Source organism: Cygnus atratus, chromosome 5, assembly GCF_013377495.2.
Source record: "Cygnus atratus isolate AKBS03 ecotype Queensland, Australia chromosome 5, CAtr_DNAZoo_HiC_assembly, whole genome shotgun sequence".
Taxonomy (NCBI): domain Eukaryota; kingdom Metazoa; phylum Chordata; class Aves; order Anseriformes; family Anatidae; genus Cygnus; species Cygnus atratus.
The window spans coordinates 41,735,733-41,754,201 of NC_066366.1; the positions used below are offsets into that span (position 1 = coordinate 41,735,733).

Genomic DNA, 18,469 nt, shown 5'->3' on the forward strand with positions numbered 1-18,469 from the left:
CCGGTGGGGGGCTGCCAGGGCCGCCCTTGCTGCTCCCCGGCCGGGCACTGCGGGGTCCCGGGGGGGGGGTGCCGGGGGGGGGGGGGTGTGCCGGTGCCGGTGCCGGTGCCACCCCACCTCGGCGCTCCCCGCCCCGCGGCCCCGCTCGCCCGCCCGCCCTCCCTGACGTGTGGCGCTGGCAGCCCGGCCGGTTCCGCATTCCCGACCCCTCCCCGCAGCCCAGGGGCCGCTATATAACCGGGGCTGATGCAACCCACCCCGCCGCCCGCCACAGCCCGCGGGAGGCGCGCACCGGGGCGGCGGGGGGCCGAGGCGGCCCGGCGGGGACCGACAGCAGCAGGAGGCGGCCGGGGGCCGGGGCAGCCGAGCCGAGCCGGGCGGCGGCGGCGGCGGCGGGGCTGAGCCCGCAGCCCGCTGCCGGCCCCTGCGGCCGGGCCCCGCGGGCACCCCGGCGGCCCGCTCCCCGTGCACGGTGGGTGCGGGCGCGGCGGGGCCGGGGGGGGGTGGGGAGGGAGCCGGGGTGGCCGGGGGAGGAGGCCGGGAACGGGCGGCCGGGGTCGCCGCGGTGGGCTGGGGGGGGGGTGCGGGGATAGGGCCCCGGGGAGCGGATCGGAGCCCCCCGATCCTTCTGGGGGTACCGGGGGGGTTGCGGGGAGGGGCGGCCGAGCTGCGCTCCACCTGTCCGCGGGGTGCGCAGGTGGGGGGCTGCGGGGCTCCCCGCTCCTGGTGCCGGGGTCTGGGGTGCGTGCGGGGTGCCGGGAGGAGAGGGGCCCCCCGGGACCCCCCGCCGCCCCGTCCCGAGCCCGCAGGGGCAGCCAGGCGTGGGGCTGAGTGGAAGTTGCATTCTTCTGCGCGGGCTGCTCCGGGTAGGCGCTTTGCTATTTTTTTTTTTCTTTTTTTTTTTTTTTTTCCGTGGTAGGGAAATAGGTTTGAGAGCAAATTGGGGGAAAGGGAGAAATACCGAGAGAGCAAGAGCCACATTATGTTTCCATTCTCCTTTAATGAAGGCCCTGTGGAGGTGTATTTGAAAACACAGGGTCTCCTATGCCTTCAAGGAGGGTGAGAACACTGCGCTGGCTGCTTCCAGGGCCATATGCAGCGTATGGTGGCCAATGAAACGGGGCCTGGCTCGTTCTGTTGCTTGTCTTGGCAGCCTGCTGCATGGCTTGTATTACCAGCCCTGGAACACAACCACTGCCAAACTGTGTGTGTGTGTGCGCGTGTGTTTGGACTCCGAGAGCTCAGCAGAAACAAATGCTTCAGCAGCTCGGAGCAGGATTTTTTTAGCTGGTTCCAGGAGAACTCGCACGAAAAACTCTATCTGGAGGCCGGTGCCGGAGCCCGCGCTGGGAATTTGGCGGTTACCGCTTTCACGGGGACATCTGGGAATGCCAATTGTTGGAGTTCACATCCTTAGTATGACTCCTGGTGATTCAAAAAGGGAAGAAAAGAAACCTGCCCATCTGGGGGACGAGTGGGTGGGTGCGGGAGCTGCCGTCCAAGCCGTCCCTGTGTCAGGCGGCGATTGGCTGCTGTGCTCCTCGGGTCTCTGCCATTTCTCGGGGTGGCCAGAGCTCACGGCAGGTTGCTGCTCCCTCTGCCCACTACGGCTGCTTCTCCCTCCTCGTTACAGCTGGGCACTTCCCTCCTTACAGGATGCCAGGGTCTCTGCTGTGGCCCTGGCCGAGGAGGAGTAGATATCCCCTCCATCTCAGCAGCGTGCCCAGCTGGGCTGTCCGAGAGCGGGCAGCGCCAAGCATCTGCCGTGTGCTCTCCTTCCCCGTGCTGGCATTTGCTACTTCATCTGCTCTGCCTGGTCAGGCAGCACGCAGTGTCTTGAGAGCCTGAAGCTGCCCAGAAGCTCCTTTCACTGCGGTGGGCCGTGCCCCATTGACTCGGCCCCAGCTCCCCCAAGAACAAGCCGTGGTGTGTGGCAGCCTGCACGTGTCCCGCAGTGCCCGTGTGGCAAGGAGCGGGCACGGCAAGCCTGGTGCCATCTGCCTTTGGCTGCTGGCATGGGTTTCTCCATTGCACGGACTGCCCAGAGCGTCAGTCCAAACCCTGCAGGCTATTTAGCATGCAGCCTGGGAGCTGAAGGTCTGTATGGGCCTCTCAGCTGAGCGGGGCAGCAGCAAGCTAGCCAGAGCTGGTCTTTATATGGCTTAGAGGTCTTTGTGGATGACCCTGGCGTTCAGGGCACAATTCTGAGGAGTTTGTAGGGGGGCCTCTCATCTCTGAGGCCACCCTTGCCCCTGAGGTTCGAGCTCTGTGCCAGGGGAGGGCTGTCTTCTTGAAGAAGATTCCAGCCCTGACCACATGCGGCCGTGGAAGGTCCTGGGGGATTTTAACAAGTCAGTTGTTAACCTCAATGCCTGAGCTGCAGCCTAGCTCAGATCAGCACATTCCCTCCTCCCCAAGTCCATCTGAACTGCTGTGGGCAGGAATAGGGTCGCTGCTACCTTCCTGTTCTGTGCTGCCGTCCGGTGAGTGGTGCAGCGTTATTAAATGTCTGCCACGCTCCATGCCAAAGCCATAATTAATGGCGATCTCTTAATGCAGCAGCTGCGAGGAGCCTTGGCTATGCTGGGTGCTGTACAAACCCCTGCTGTTACAGGTTGCTTGAAGGTGCTGCATTGCAGTGGTAGGGGTAGTGTGGTGCTAAACTGGAGCTTTTTGCTGCCCTGCGAAGGTATGGAGGAAAATGCTGGGGGAAGGAGGAGGACTGTGAGCTGACTGCTTTGCTGATGGCAAAGAGGGGGTTACTTCTAAAGTTGAGGACTGATTTCTTGCCTTCTTGTAACGACAATAAGAAGCCAAAGCAGCAGACAGGCAGGTGTGTGGTGGTGCCACTCAGCTGGCGGGGGCTGCACGTGTGCCCTGGCGAGGCTGCCTGCTCTGGGCTGCCCCTTGGGTGCAGTGTCAGGAGCTGGGTGCCTCCCTGGTGGAGGGGAGGAGGGAAGCAGCAGGGCTCTCTGCGTTCCTGCTCTCAGAATGCTCCTCGCAGCCTTCTCGCTGTGAGCGGCTCGGGCGTTCTTCCTGCCATCTGTGTGAAACCCGACATCCAGGGCTGAGCCAGGCTGCTCCCACTCAAGAAATCAGTCTAGACTTCCATCTCCTGAGGATGTCCTCCTCCAGAGCTCCTTCCTCTCTTCAGCATCATGGCCCTGCAGCCCTCTTGGTGGAGCTCAGGGATCTGGGCTGGGACACTACGTGGAAGGGTGCTCACAAACCCGGCAGCTCTTTGTCCACCACATTGCCCGTGGGAGAGAAGGAACAGGAGGGGCAGCTGGGGGTGTCTGTGGGAAGGGTTCTTCTTTGCCCTTGGTTGCAGGAGCTGGCTGCAAACCTCATGGGATGGAAGTGGAGTGGCAGTAAGTGAGGCCCCGTGGTGTCTGCCATGCAGAGGTGGCACGCTGCAGCTCAGCACACCTGGTAAGCCACACGGTGAGACCTTAAACTGGTCTTTAGACGAGGGGCAACCTCCCCAAACGCCATGTAGCACTAAGCAGTACTACGTCCTTGCTGTAGGAGGGGCATGCACAGTTTAATCCCAGTGGGTGTCACTACAGCACCTCAGTGCACCGCAGGTGTTGGGCTGTGCACCCATGGGTTCAGCAGATGAATGAATAAATGCACAGCGCCTGTTAAAGTCCATGTTTGCCAGCGCTGCTGCACGGGTATCTGAAGGACAGGTTACAACCAAAGGGCTCGGCTGTTGCTGTGTTTTGATGGTTGGCAAATAACTTTGATACTGATCGGCGTGGCCTTTGGCACTGGGAGTAACTGCTTTTAAAAATACAGAGCAGAAGAAGCTGGATAGGTTACAGAGTGACCTGCTGTAAGGAGCTACTTCCAGCTAGGTGCATCTGGTGTTTAGAGCTGGTGGCTGCTGCCTGGGAATGGGAGCATATCACATTTTAGAAAATGGGAGGGAAAAAAAAAAAGTAATTGCATGTTCAGGTACTTTTGGCACTGGGCATACGAGGTGTGGCTTTCTGCCTTCAGCGTGGTAGTGTTAACCCAGCGTTCGTGGGGTGCTGAACCTTGACGTGGAATAACGTTTGTGGGCTCCACTGACCCTCAGCCCCCTGCAGCCCCCCAGCCAGAAAAGTCCAGATGGGGAGAAAGCAAGTGGCTCCGTGCTTCAGAAAACAAGTGATAGCCAATTGCCCTGTCTTTGTTTAGAAAGTTACATTCTTGAGGCATGAGAAGTCAGGCATGTCAGGAAAGGGCTTTCATATAAATCATCCTTCTGCCAATGAGAAGGAACTGGAAAGATGCGGTGTAGAGCATACAGACTGAGCAAACCTGATAGCCAGGAGCTAAAAACAAAAGTGAAAAAGGATGGTTAAGCCATAATAAATTCTAAGGGACCGAAATTAGCTTCTCATGGGTGGCAGTGTTACTTCCGATCTCCAAAGCAGAATTCTTGCTTGTTGGCCATGAACAGATGAAGGGCTGACTTAGAGCCCAGGGCTCCAGGACTGCATGAACAAATGGCAACAGTATGCTGAGCGCTAACGTACTGATGAAGAGATCAAAGATAGCTCGTACGGTAGGTTGCAGGCTTTGGCAGCGCTCCGATGCATGGCAGCTGACAAGTAATGGCACGCACCCAGGTCGGGCCTGGTGTGGCAGAACAACAGGCAGGCAGGGCCTTGGTTCTGCAGGCAGCGTGGAGAAGGGCTGCTGGGACAGACTGCCTTATGGCACTGCTTGTTAGCCTGGAAAAAAAGAGAAACAGGTGGATATTTACAGTGGCAAACCCCCCTGGCTGGCAATAGGTGCCAGACTGTCTCTCTGAGCATCGGAAGGGTGCTGGGGTCAACCACTGCAGATGTCGGAGCGTGTGATAGAGCTTGTGCTGGAAGAAACCGTGATTTATAGCCAGCACTTTAACCAGAAACTGAAAATAAGGTTGTAAACAGCTCCCACTCTCACCAAGGAAGCTGACAGCACAGATAAGGCAGCAATGGCAATTTAAGGTGAAGTGAAGGGTGTCTGTCAGAAGCTGCTTTGAGGTGTTGTGGTCTTAGCTGTAGGATGGTGCTGTTGACAAAGCAGCAACTGCATCTGGCTTATAAAGATGCAAACGGCGCACTGGGCTAAGTGAGGATGCACAGGATGCTCCTGGGGGAATAGCAGGTACAGACTAAGGCAGCTTCTGCACAGGAAAATGAATGTGTGACTTCAGCACAGGTAGGCATTCCTGTGCTGGTTTTAGTCTGTGGGTAAGAATAGCACTGAAGAGGTGGCAGGAGGGGCATGAATATAGGCTAGCAACCAGAATACAAGCCCCCAGGGACCCTGGGCTACGTGGATTATGCCTACGCACGTTAGATTTAAGCAGTAACTGCTGCGCAAACATCAGCTACCTCAGAAAAAGGAAAAAAAACAACAATGAACTCAGAGTCCCCAGAAAAAGCAACAGCAAAGTCAGTATGGAAAACAAAACAACAACAACAACAAAACCACAAGGAAATGAAGACTTAAAGTGTAAGAAAAAGAACAGGAGCATATACAGGGACAGCGAAGCTGAGCAAATGTCAGTAACAGCTCAGTAAAGCTTCTTCCCACTAGGCAGCTGGCTCCGGAAAAGAACAGACAGACCCCAGCAACAGGAGAAAAACAAGGAGTACTCCATGCTGCCTTTAATAAAACATTAAGTGAGCCAGTGTCACAGACCATTGACCATAAAGACGTGGTTGGGGGACAAAGGACAGAACCACTCGTCACTGCTGTGAAAGATGCAGCAGAAAGGTGAGAAAAGGAAGCCGTACTGTTGTCAGCTTTTTGGAGATGAGACTGCAGATAAAATAACTGAGCTTGCCAGCAGACTGCAGGTCTGAGACCTGCAGTTCCAAAGCGAGGATGCAAAAGTGACTGCAATAATTAGGAGGGTTTACAGACATTTTGGCAAAAGGTCAAGTCTTGTGTTCCAGTGCTTACCCAGAACAAGGGGAGGGTAGGAGCAAAGCTGAAGAAGTACAGACTGGGTTTTGACCCCTGAAATCACGTGTTGACCAGACTTTTGCTGTGAGGTTAGTTGCTGAAGAGAGGATTGAATGACACAAGCTGTGCATCGCTGAGCTGAAGTTTTAAGAAAGCCTCCTCTGTCTCATAATTCACTGTGGAGCATCTTGAGATGTTGTGGCACAAAATGATGAATAGCATCAGTGCAGAACGCACAGCTACAGGGAATGTAAACTGGAGCAGCTGGCGTCATGCAGATACCAGTGTCAGATGGAAGACTACACATTCTCTTTCCCCTTACTGCTTTGCTTTGCTGTTGGCTTCGTTATGTGAAGAAGCATAGCTGATACAATGCAGGAATTGTGTGGTTCTGCAGTAGGACACCAGAAAGCTAGGTTTTACTGAAGATGCAACTTCTTTCAGCTCATGTAAGGAGTCACTGAAAGACTGCCTGGCACTGAGGAGAAAAAAAAGGTTTGTGTTAATAACCAGTTATGAAAAGAACAAACCTAATGAGAATCCCAGCTAAAGCATGGTGTTAGAACGTGAAGGAATCAGAGGTGAGTTGTTTCCCGTTCCTTAGAAATAACAAACACTGCAAGGGAATATCCAGGGAGGAATTACAAATTGGCGATGCACCAGCTGTATTCACCACTTCCAGCAAGATCTGGCTATTGAAAAGCTGCAACTTAAAGGTCAAACTCAGATCTTGCACCTCAAAGTTATTTCTGCCCTAACGTGCAAATGTGGTAGAAATATGCTGGAGCTCTAGGCAGGCATGTTGGTGTCTTCCAGAGTAATGGCCTCAGGAATAAGGCCAAATATTAAATAAAGTTACATACTTTGGCATTTTTAACATGATCAAAGTACAATTTCTTACCTGTAGTGTTATGCAGGAAAGTAGGTGAAAGTATTTGGGACTTGGGTACCTGGGAACAGAAGTAGTTGGACATGGGAGTCCCTGCGATCGGCAGTGATGGTGCCTGCGGCTGTGGCGCTTCAGGGACTGGGCTGGATTAATGCTCACTGCACCCTGCTCTGAGAGGGGTGGCATCTCTCCTCATTCCCTTGTTTTTGCGGTTACAGCTCTGCTGTAAATGGCTTACATTCCTCTCCAAGGTCTAACAACTTGACTCTTGGCAGTTCTCGGTGTGCTCCTGAGCTTCCTGACCCCTGAGCAGGACCTCATTTGGAGGAGCCTTCCCTCTCGCCTAATTCTCAGCTCGTCCTAATGTGCAGGCTCACCTTCTTCCAGGTGGCTCCTCGTGCTTTGGTTTGAACTGCTTTAGATTTAGTTTAAGCTGATGCATGTGTGATGTGGGCTTTGCCCATGCAGTAACTGGGCTCAGGATAAGTTTATAGAGCAAAATAGGTACTGGGCCAGCTCCTTCACTCAGGCTCCTTCAAGGCACATTAAGCCACCAGACCAAAGATGCAGAGGGAAAAGGTGGATGAGATAAAGCACAACGTTTTCTCAAATCCTTGGCAAGCTTTCCCTGGGTAGCTACTCAGAGCTGGAGTGCAGGGTGGCACTCAATGGTCAGGTAGTCCCATAGCCTGGAGGGGGAAAAAAAAAATTCTTCTCCCTCCTTATTTCATAAATTATATTGACCATGAATTCTCTGTAGCTGAGTACCTGGACTGTCCAGCCCGGCACATAGGTACAGTTGCTGTCGTGATGTAAAACAGTGAGTTATAACCAGGTTCCCCAAATCAAAAATGAATTTAAGCATCCAGCAGTGGGCTCGAGTCACTTCCCAGCCTGAACCGTACGAAAGGGTGGGCCAAGGCCCCAAATTAGTGTGTGCCAGTGCAGCTCACAGTATTTGCAGGAAGGAGGCTTCAGGGCGTTCGTATACCTCTGCCACGGAGTCCTAGTGTTTCATTATGCCCCAGCTGTTCAAGCTGGGGGTGGATGTCCATGGGACTGCTGCTGGCCCCGGCTGCGGTGCTGCCAGCAGGCCTGTTCCCAGAGCCACCGTGTGTCACCTCACTGGTGGTGGCTGGGAATGGGCTCGTGATGCAGTGCCTGTAATTATCACCAAACGGCAGTGTGAGATAACTCCGCTGCTATATCCTGTGGCAGTGTGTCCGGGGAAGGTCCCCTCCCCTTTGCCGTGCCACCTTGCTGGCCAGGCGCTGCCCTGTGGGGAGGGACAGTTTCTAAGGAAGATGGTAGGGATTCAGGCAATACCTGCTTGTGTTTTCTGAACTGGAGCACAGCCTAGGGCAGGACGGTGCCTGGTTTCTGGGTATCTTTGCTGTGTAAGGCCTGGATGGCAGGGAAGGGAGGTGGCTGCAGCTTCAGAGCACTGCTGGCACCATCCAATGCAACCTCCGCAATGTGGAGCTACAGCTGTCTGCTTTAGGGATTGCTCTGGGAGAATAAATGCTTTGCATTGTTTTAGTGCTCTGCAATCTCAGTGAGTTGACGTGTGGTCTCTTCTGAGGTCAAGTGTCACTACCAAATTTTTTCTCTTTTATTGTCAGACGGGCAGGAGTCCATTTCATCAGGTAGCATCACTTCCCTTCAGAAGTTACTCATCTCTCCTGTCTTTCCCATCCGCTCCTTTTCAGGCTGCTATGTCCTTGTGCAGATCATCTCCCCCCAGCCCAGCATCCTCCCCCTGCGTACCAGCACTGTGAGCACTGGCTTGACCTCCCCTTTTGCGTCTCTCCTCCTGAAAGATGACCGCAGCAGGGGGCTTGCTTCCTGCTCGCTGCATGTCACTGCCTCTGTACGGTCATGGTGGTGCTGCATTTGCTTTCCACGCTCTTTCTCAAGTCCTGCTGGTTACCACTGCTGTCTGCCGAGCGCACTCTGCCTTGGGACAGCTCGCACGGACACCTGGGTCTCGGTGGCAGGTTAGAGTGTATGACAGCTCACAGCACATTGCAGCTTGTAGGTGCTCCCTGATGCAAATCCCTTGGTCTGTCACATCAGGACGGCTTGCACAGCACTCGTGCTGGGAGCTGTGGAGCTTTTGTTTGCCTCTCTGGTCTGGACTAACCTGTATGATTGGCTTTCCTTCCCCCTCACTGCTCATCTCCTGTTCCCTGACATTAACTAACACATCAAATAATCTCCTGGGCAGAGAGACATGCCAGTGCCAGGAAGTCCTTACCTTCTCTGCTTGTCATGGTTAAGACTGACTTGCACTTGCTGACCCTGCGTGAGCAGGGGGTTGGACTAGGTGACCTCTAGAGGTCCCTGTGCGACTCAGTGATCCGTCACTCCTATCCCACACCCGGCTCTGCGCACGTTCGCAGTCTGGTGGTGACAGATCTGTCACCTGGGATGGCTAGTACTGGGCAGCTGTGGCAGCTGGCTTGTTAACGTGTGTGTGCCTCCACTTAGCACAGCCGTACCGCCTGGACCAAAAATCTGCATCACCCCTTGCCCTGTCTCTCAGCGTGAGAGAGTGGATGCTTGGGAAGGAGCAGGGCGAGCACACGTTACCCCTCACCTCATGCATCTCCTGGCTCCGGCAGTGGGTGCTGCCAGCTTGCAGCCCCTCTCCCCCTTTGGGGTGCCTCCTGACACGGGTTGCGATGGGGTGGCCGCCCCCAGGCTCCCCGTGGGTGCTGGGACCGGTCCGGCTGGGCAGAGCCGGGAGAGCGGCGCAGCGACGCGTGGTTGTGTTGGGGGCGGGGGGAATGGTGGCTGCGTGGACAGAAGGTGACTCTGCGTGTTGTAACTGGGTCGCTAGAGAGTGTCCCAGGCCTGTTACGCAAGCGGAGACGTGCTTATGTGGTAGCCAACAGCCACCTGCTCCCTCTGCTTTTTGGCTGATAGGACAGCGCCAGCTCTACAGGCTTCTCAGTTTAGGTCTAATTTTATTTCTGTATCTCTTAGCCAGTTGTTCTGCACGTTTCCTGGTAACTCCCTTTCTTCTGCCTATAAGCGACTTGCCAAAGCTTGTCCCAATCCTATTCTCTCTCCATTTTTTTTTCTCTCCTGATAGAAGAAGCCTTTTGCACATTGCTCTGCTTCCCCTCCCCTCCAGCCTTTGTTTCCTCGTGTTTGTGCTGGGAGATGTTTGTTCAGTGCCAGGTTTCTCCCTCAGCAGCTTTTCACTGTTTTATCCTCAGTCCCCGTGTGCTGTGCCCCGACCCCGGTCAGCAGGCTCAGCCTGCCCAGCAGGCAGCCAGCCTGAGGCACGGTGCGGCCCTCACAATGCTGTTTTCTTCTCGTCCTAATACCTACGCATTCGTCAAAACTCAGTAAGAGCAAACCTTGATCTTCGGCACTCCAGAGAAAGGTGTGCCAAGATCAACAGCCCGTGGGACCACATCACTGTTGATCCTGTAAGTCCCTGTACCGAGCTCCTGTTTCTCTGGTGCTGTGCCTCTCAGGTCTCTTCTTCTTCCTGACCTACAGGCCAGTGGCGTGTCCTTCCCGGCAGGATTTGTATATTTTGGTTTCTGCCACCCAACTTCTGCTCAGTCCTTGCCTTTGCCATCCCTGGGGGAGGGCGGCAGCTTTACCTGGGCCTGTGGAGTCGGCTGGGTTTGTGGCACATCGCGAGCGGGGCGGTAACGGGCCGTGTCTCTCTCTCTGCAGCCTGCGGAGCCGTGTCCCCTGCTATGATGCCAGGGCAGATCCCCGACCCGTCGCTGACGGCTGGCGCGCTGCCTGGGCTCGGCCCCTTGACGGGACTGCCTGGCACCGCCCTGACCGCCGAGGAGCTGAAGTACGCCGACATCCGCAACATCGGGGCCATGATCTCACCGCTCCACTTCCTGGAGGTGAAGCTTGGGAAGAGGCCCCAGCCCGTGAAAAGTGAGGTGAGTCTGGGGGCTGCTGGCTGCGGGCGGCCCCGCTGGTGGCGCAGGGGCTGTTCCCTACCGCTGCCCAGGTCGCTCTGTGCCCGGGCGTCCTGCCAGCGAGGCCGGCAGTGTGGTTAACCAGCGTGTCACGCTGCCTGCTGGCGACTGCACTGCTGGCTGCCTCCTCCCTGTCCCTGCCATGGTGTCCCAGACGTGACCGGTCCCTCACAGCTTTTGGCAGCCGGCTAAACTCGAGCCCCGTTTGAGGAGCTGGGTTTGGCACAGCTGCTGCTCGGGGCCTCGGCTTCGTCTCGGGGCTCCTGGCGAGGGGATGGTGGGCGGCTGCTGCTCGGTCCCACGGGCTGTCACGTCACGATTGTGTTACTGGGGCTTGGGAGACACTTGCACAGCGTTTTCCTTGTGTGCTTGCCTCATGTTTTGGCTGGCTCCTTGAACCTTGCTGTACTGGTGCTGTTTGCGTCAAGCAGTGCCAGCAAACGGAGCTGGAAGTCCATCAATGTGAGGCCCCAAAGTGGTGAGAGTGGTGGCTTCTGTCAGAAAGACTGTTCGGTAAACAACCCTAGTGAACCGTCCTCTTGCTCCTGCTGGAGAATACTTCAGACAGCGCCGTGTGAGGATGGGGCGTTGTGCGTTGTCAGGGATGTCAGTGCAGAGGTGCTAGCTGTGTGAGAGGTGGTCCGTGGTGAGCTGTGAGCTGAAGCAGATGAAGCAGCAGCTCCAGGGAGCTCCAAATGAGTGCTGACACTTGGTTTCACCCAAATCTTATGGTAAATGCTCAGCAGCATCCAGGCCCGCCCATGGGGAGGGTTCCTGATCCTTTACACCCACCCCTTGTGGTGGACTCCTGCTGGGAGAACCGCTGTGGTCAAGCCCATCAGTCACCTTTCAGTGAAGCACTGTGTCCAGCGGTGTCCTGCCAGCTCGCACCATGCTGGGAGCCGGCTGGAGCCCACCTGGGAAGGGGCTTGGCAGCTCCGTAACGATGGAGCTGGGGACGGGGTGCTGCGGGAGGCCAGCAGAAGACCTGGGAGGTGCTGAAGGCATTGGTCCCTCCATGGGCAAAGCAGTTATGAATTGGTACCTAAAGCCAAATGTGGTCCCAAGCTCCTGGTCTGCTACTTCTGTAGCAGCTTGATCTGCAGATTTCAGGGAAATGTGGAGGAAAGACGAGGGGAACCCCACCAGCAGCCCCCAGATGGCTGTCTCCCCTGCAGCCTCTTCCTCCCTTGCATGGCTTGTGGAGCCAAGGAGTTGAGGATGGCAAATGGAGCTTCCTCTGGCATGGGCTTTGCAGCAAAAGCCTGGGAGAGCTGAAGCAGTAGCTGCTTATTCCGTGCGTAGCCAAGAAGCAACCCACGCGTAATTTTGCAATGCAGCCTGCAGCTGCTTTCCTCTTGCAGGGAGATGGAGCCTGAGGAGGCTGGGTGCTGGCATGCCATGCTTTGTGCAGAGCCGAGGAACAGGCAGCTTTTTCCCCTGGCACGGGGGTATTTGTCCGTGGCAGCGCACACTAAGCCCACGTATGGGGTGGTGGAGGCACTGTTACCATCCCTCGTGCCTGTAACAGAGCTGAGTCCTAACCCCCAGCACCAGGGCCATGTCACCTTTTTGAGCTGAAACAGAGGCAGAAAGGAGATAAGCTGCTTTCTTGAAGTGGCAGGAGCTGTAGGACAACAAAAAGCAGAGCCAAGAGTTCAGGCTGCTGCTATCTGTGCTGAGCCACTCTCCCTGAGCACCTGTAGGCACCATCTAAAGGGCATCGCCCTTCACTGGCCCTCTGTGGGTGTAGGGGAAGCTGAAGGGGACAGGGAAGGGACGCTTATTCTTTGACCCCAACTGAGAAGAGCAACTAAGCATGGCAACGTGTCAGGCAGTTCACAGGGAGACAGTGAGGCTGGTGCTGTCGCTGTTCTTCCAGGAAAAGGCAGCAGAGCACGGAGTTAGAGCCTGCCTGGTCACTTCTGCAAATGCCCACCACATCTGCGTTGTGTGCATGTGGTGAGAGCTGGCAGCTGGTGGGACATGGGCTCATCGGTGCAGATCCCATCCTGGTTCTGCTAAGTATAGAGCTGCTGTGGCAGAGGGATGGTTGCAGCCTGGCACTGCGGGAAGTCTGTGCGTAGCTTGTGCTGCCTTTGCTTGATATTTTACTCCCATTTAAAATCACAAATTTGGTATAATGCTTGGGAAATAACATAGAGAAGATGCAAAAGCTGTTAGTGCTATAAAACTTGGACATTGTTCTCTAGATACTAGACATACAGCTTACTTAACTCTGCCCAGTCAATGTTTCATTCTGTCCTTGCACGTCACATTGGGATGTTTTGATTAGAGGAATTTTGATTCTGTAAATGGTAGCAGCTTGTGCAATTTGCTGTGGGTGGTGGCACCTGTGGCCTTCATTTCCTGCAGGCACCACTGATGTATCTATGTCTAGGATACTCAGGTGGTCCCCACGCCCACCACCACTTCGTGCCTGTGGTGTTGGAGATCTCTTGGCTCCTTATGAGGTCCCTAAGCCCAGGTGTGAGAGCCGCGAAGGCTGATCAGGTGGTGTGGGCTGCGAGAGGCTTGTCTGGGAGATAAGTCCCTCGATCACGCTGGCTTGGGGAAGTACGAAGGGAAGGATGTGGCCGCCTTGGCAGGCTGGAGTTGCCCTTGAAGAAGGTGCAAATAGACTGTGGAAGTGATCATAAAGTAAATGTTGCTGCACTGTATTTGAAAAGATGTATGCTGTCAGCTGTCAACTGATAGGAATAAGGCAGTTCGGTCTGACATCCCAATCGTCAGAGTCCCAGGCCAGATGTTCATGTTTATTGTTTGTGGGTCTTAAAGGCCCGAAGGGTCTTTTCTCCCACAGCTCTGCTGCAAGGTGTCACCTGGATACTGAGCTCGCAGGGCTGTCTAGCACTCACAGTTCTCTGGAGAAGGAACTGGTTTGGGTTCTCGGCTGGAAGCGTGCCACAGGCCACTTACACAGGCTTTGTAGTAAATATCCCTAAATACTTTGATTATGGGTTTCCAGCCCATAGGGATTATTAGCCTGGTCTGTGCGGTTTGAATCAGATAGCAGAGAGCGACTGAGTCACGGCAAACAGCACCGGCACTGCTGTGTCCCGTGTCCTTATCGGAGATGCAGCACCTGTCCCCAGCTTACTGGGGTGGCCCGGTGGCTTGGCCCCGGCGTCGAAGGCACATCAACGTTAGAGGCTGTGGCAGCGATGTGTTTGGTTCCTTGTAAGGGTTAGACCACGTCACTGGTGACCACTGGTGAGGGCGGCAGTGGGGCTGCCAGGGGCTCCCAACCTCCTCCACTTGATGGCTCTGACCTGGGCTTCTCCGTCTTGTTGCAGCTTGATGAGGAAGAGGAGAGGAGGAAAAGGCGCCGGGAGAAAAACAAGGTAGCAGCAGCGCGATGTCGTAACAAGAAGAAGGAGAGGACAGAGTTCCTGCAGCGGGTGGGTGCCCTGACCTGGAGGTGGGCTCTGGGCCTGGGGAAAGAGGGCTCTGATAGTCTGCCAGTGTCTGTGCTGGAGCAGGAGCATCCTTGGGAATGTGGCCCAGGACAGGGGCCTTTTGCCCAGATTCCTGGAGGTTTCCCCATTCAGAGGCCAGGTGCCCTCTGACCGTGACCCCAAGGCAGAAAAACGCTCCCACCACCTTACTGCTTTTCTGTAAGGGCTGGGGGGATGCAGGTAAATGACACGGCTGGGACAAGGAGCCATTTCACAAAGGCAGCTCCTTGCTGACAGCAGGATGAACCTTTCAAAATTTAAAAATGCAGGTTTGTTTCTTGGTGTCCTTCCAGCCCATGGAAAGCAGCCAGGCAGGGCGTTCGCTATGGTGCAGCAGAGTCCTGCCCTAGGAGCTGGCTGTGGGTTGGGTAGGAACTGCCCGGAGGAACCTGGTATCTCAGCATGTCCTCAGGCTGCTCCTGTGCGGCAAGGGCTGAGGAGCAGCTCTGAGCAGAGGTGGCTTTTTGGGCAAATATTTCTTGCATCTGTTCCATTGGAGCAGTCACATGCAGTTGTGTTTCTGCCCTGTTAGGAGTCTGAGCGTCTGGAGCTCATGAACGCGGAGCTGAAGGCCCAGATAGAAGAGCTGAAACAAGAGAGGCAGCAGCTGATCCTGATGCTGAACCGGCACCGTCCGACCTGCATCGTGCGGACAGACAGCATCAAGACACCCGAGAGCGAAGCCAACCCGCTGCTGGAGCAGCTAGAGAAGAAGTGAAGGTGGCACTGGGCCAGGAGGAGGAGACAGTGGTGCAGGGTCTTCCAGGGTCTCTAATGTATGTACTGCATGAAGAACTGTGCACCGAGGCCTGGTGCATCCAGGACCCAGTGGGCTTCCTTGGGAACTATGGACCAAACAAATTTGGGGGCAGAGAAGATTGGGAACCTGTCAACCGTCTACTCTGAGGCTGAACCCGGGAGCAGGGCTAGCAGCGCGGGCGAGGGCAACCTCTCTGTGATACCTCATCGCGGCCCTTCGGCCTGCTCGCGGCCCCGGGGACCCACGGCATGGCGGCATGTCCTGCGAGGAGGAAGAGAGGAGGAGGCACGGGAGGAGCTCCCGCTTCGCCTTCTCTCTTCCCCACAGCCCCTCAGCGTGTCCGTGGGGAGCGGGGCCCGCAGGCAGGAGGGACGGCGGCAGGACAGCGGAGCGGTGCCTGCAGCACTCCCGCCCCGCTGCGTGCCGGAGCCGTCCCCGGAGGCTGCCGCCGCTCCTGGCGCACACTCCACACGGAAACCCCAACCGAAGAACCGCAAACACTTGACGCGGCCCCGTCTGGTGGGCAGGCCTGTCGGGGCTCGGTGGCGCAGGCGCCCCCCACAAGCACACTCTCAGTATAATGTTTACAGCCCAGCTGTCCGCGTCGGCCGTGCTTTTGAATGCACATTTTTACACTTTTTTTAAGATATTTTTTACAAAGTTTTTATACAGCGATCTCTATATGGATTTATATAATCACTAGATGTGATCCCATAGAAATGTATGTTATGATGGTCTGTTTGTTACAAATGCATATGCCACAGTTATCTCCATTGTGTTACTTGTCCGGCAGCGTCCGGCTCCTTCCCCCAGCATGCTGGGAAGGGGGTCCAGCAGCCCTCTGCAGTGGTGTCGCTGCCGTCTCCATCCATGTATGTCCTTCATAATACTCAGTTCTGTATCTCTCAGTAAATGTTACCTTTACATACGCTGTCCTCCAGTGCTTTGTCTGGGCCAGGCCGTGGTGGGCTCTGACTAGAGTTTGGCATCGTGGCAGCAGCTGCTGGGTTTCTGGCTGTGCTGGGTGTCCTCTGGCTGACCAGGACTGGGAAGATGATTCCAGGACCGTCTTGGTACCTCTCTGTGTTAGTAGAGGAGTTCATCCTGGGGAAGCTGAGAGCCTTGGAGGTGGCTCTGAGTGTTGTCAATCAGGAAGCAGCTCAGTGCTGCACCTAACAGGGCAGGCAGGGCACGACTCGCTGGCTGAAAGCGCGGAGGTGTGAGACACGGGAGGTCACCTTGCCTTTTCCTTCTGGATTCAGCAGGAGTGCAGCAGCTTGAACTCCTCGGAAGGAAGACAAAAGGTAGGGGAGCTGTTGCAATGTCACGGTGGTGGTGATCCCTTTCATGGAAGGAGGTAGAAGACCACTGGGCCTCCTCTGGGTCCCAGCCCTGCCCCTGACTGATGTTCTGGGAAAGGCAACCCCTACCCTGGGCATCAGCCAGTGCCAGGCACAGGGATGTGCAGGTTCAGAAGATACTTGGCTGGGCAATGTTGAGGTGCTAGGACTAAAGGGGTTGCTGGGATTGAAAGGACATCCCCATGTGTATAACCAAGCCCTGTCCCTACATTGGTGTGTTTCTGAGCCTCACATCCACAGGCAGCGGGAAGGTTCCTCAGTGTGGACTGGGGCAGGCCCCGTCTCACACATGGGACACCGTGAACCGTCTCACACATGGGACAGTGGTGAACCCAGTCATCTCCCAGCCTGGTGTCATACCCAGTGCGGATGAAGTGACTTTGATGCAAACTGTGAGTGAAAGAAGCTTTCAGCATCTGGTACAGATGTACATTCCAGCCAGTAACACTGACGTGGTGGTGGGGACAGGATGAGTTTGCCCTAAATGTGGTGATAGCATGGGAGGAGGTCTTCCCTGAGCATGACTGCTTCTCAAATGCATGGTTATCTCTGCAGGCTCCTCTTCTACCCCCTAGCCTCCAGTGATATATTACATTGGTCTTCTGCCTATCCCACACTGTCTTCCTGGATTTCCCCTCCCCTTCTATAACTTCTGTCTTTGGGACCTCCCAGAATGCTGCCAGCTGCCTTATTTAGTGTGAAATATGTTGGATCTGTCACAGCCAAATTATTGCCATGGGAGGATTTGTTGGCAGAGGTGTGCTAGAGGGATGTGCAGGGAAGGGATCTGAAACAAAGCTGGTGAAGAAAAGCAGTGTGGGGCCTGGCTCCCGCCGCCTGCTGTGCAGCCCTCGACAGCCGGACAGCTTTCCTTCCGTGCTTCCTGCTGCCCTGCCGCGGTGGCTCCGACCTGACCCAGTTCTTGCTGCTGTCTGGAGCCAGTCTGGATAATTCTGAGGAATGTGATGCTTCTCATCGAGCTCTGCTGAAAGGATGCAGAGCACTTCCTGGGCCTGCTTCTCTCCTGGGACTTTATTTCCCTCTGCAGAGTGTACAAGGTAAGGAATTTCCAGACCCCGGCAAGTATCAGTTTCCTCTTTGCTGGTCAGTGGGACATTGGATGGTCCAGCCACAGGCATCTCATGCTTTTTGCTCTCCTGGACAGCCCGTGTGTTCATCCTCACATGGAGACCTGCCGTGACTCCCACCCACCCGCCACACACCTTCAGCAGCCCTGGCAGTGCCATGGGTGCAGGCAATGGCCCTCCTCTGGCAAACAGCCGCGCTGCAGTAAAACTTCCTGCTATGAAAACAGCTGGCTTCAAAGAGAAATGTAAGATGCCCTTTGAAACCAAGCACACTGAAAGCAGCCAGCAAAGGCAGCAGCAGCGTAGTGGTGGATCCTGGAGCTGGCGGTGGGGCTCTGGATGCTGCTGACAGCTCGGCCATGCCAGGGGGGACAGGGGGAAGCCACCCCCTCAAAGGGGCTGTGGAGGCTGCTGACAGCTAAGGGACTGAATGGAGTCAAAGAAATTTGGGCAGAATCCCTGTCACACCACAAGGAGGTGAGATGAGTGCCTGCTGCACAGGGCTCTGCAGTCCTGCATCAGCTCTTTGGGGGCACAGCTTGAATTATTTGTTTTTTCTTGTCACCTTTCCCTCATTAGGAACAGAGACCACCAGGGATGCACACGCAGCCCTATCTGTGACTGCACCTCGGAGGAGCCCAGCACTCTCACCAGTGGCCCCGTACCAGCGTGGTGCTCCTGAACCCAAGGCAAAACGGTGGTGATGTCCTCCCACCTGTGTCCCACGGCGCTCTTCGCACAAAGGCCGATGATGTGGGACTTACTTAGAAAACACAAAGGCCATGTCTCAAAGGCCGCCCATCCACCCACTTGCAGGGCAGATGGCACCCAGGGCCCTGTGCCAGCGCTGCCGGTGGCCATGGGCCTCCTTCCTGGTGGCCTCTCGGGCGTTGCCACCAGCAGGAGGAGCTGCACGGCCACAGCACCGGCACACCTCCTGCTCCTGGGGGGCCTCGGCCAGGCTGCGAGTGGGCCCACCTT

The 18,469-nt window shown here is 55.8% G+C and overlaps 1 protein-coding gene across 1 annotated transcript; it reads left to right on the forward strand.

The window, feature by feature from the left end:
• The first annotated feature begins 407 nt into the window (after positions 1–407).
• Positions 408–15,967, forward strand: JDP2 (Jun dimerization protein 2). The gene is made up of 4 exons (XM_035539939.2): positions 408–472; positions 10,538–10,761; positions 14,118–14,222; positions 14,812–15,967. Exons 2-4 carry the CDS (start codon positions 10,561–10,563, stop codon positions 14,995–14,997), a joined length of 492 nt encoding a protein of 163 aa, XP_035395832.1. The 5' UTR covers positions 408–472; positions 10,538–10,560; the 3' UTR covers positions 14,998–15,967.
• Positions 15,968–18,469: the final 2,502 nt, after the last annotated feature.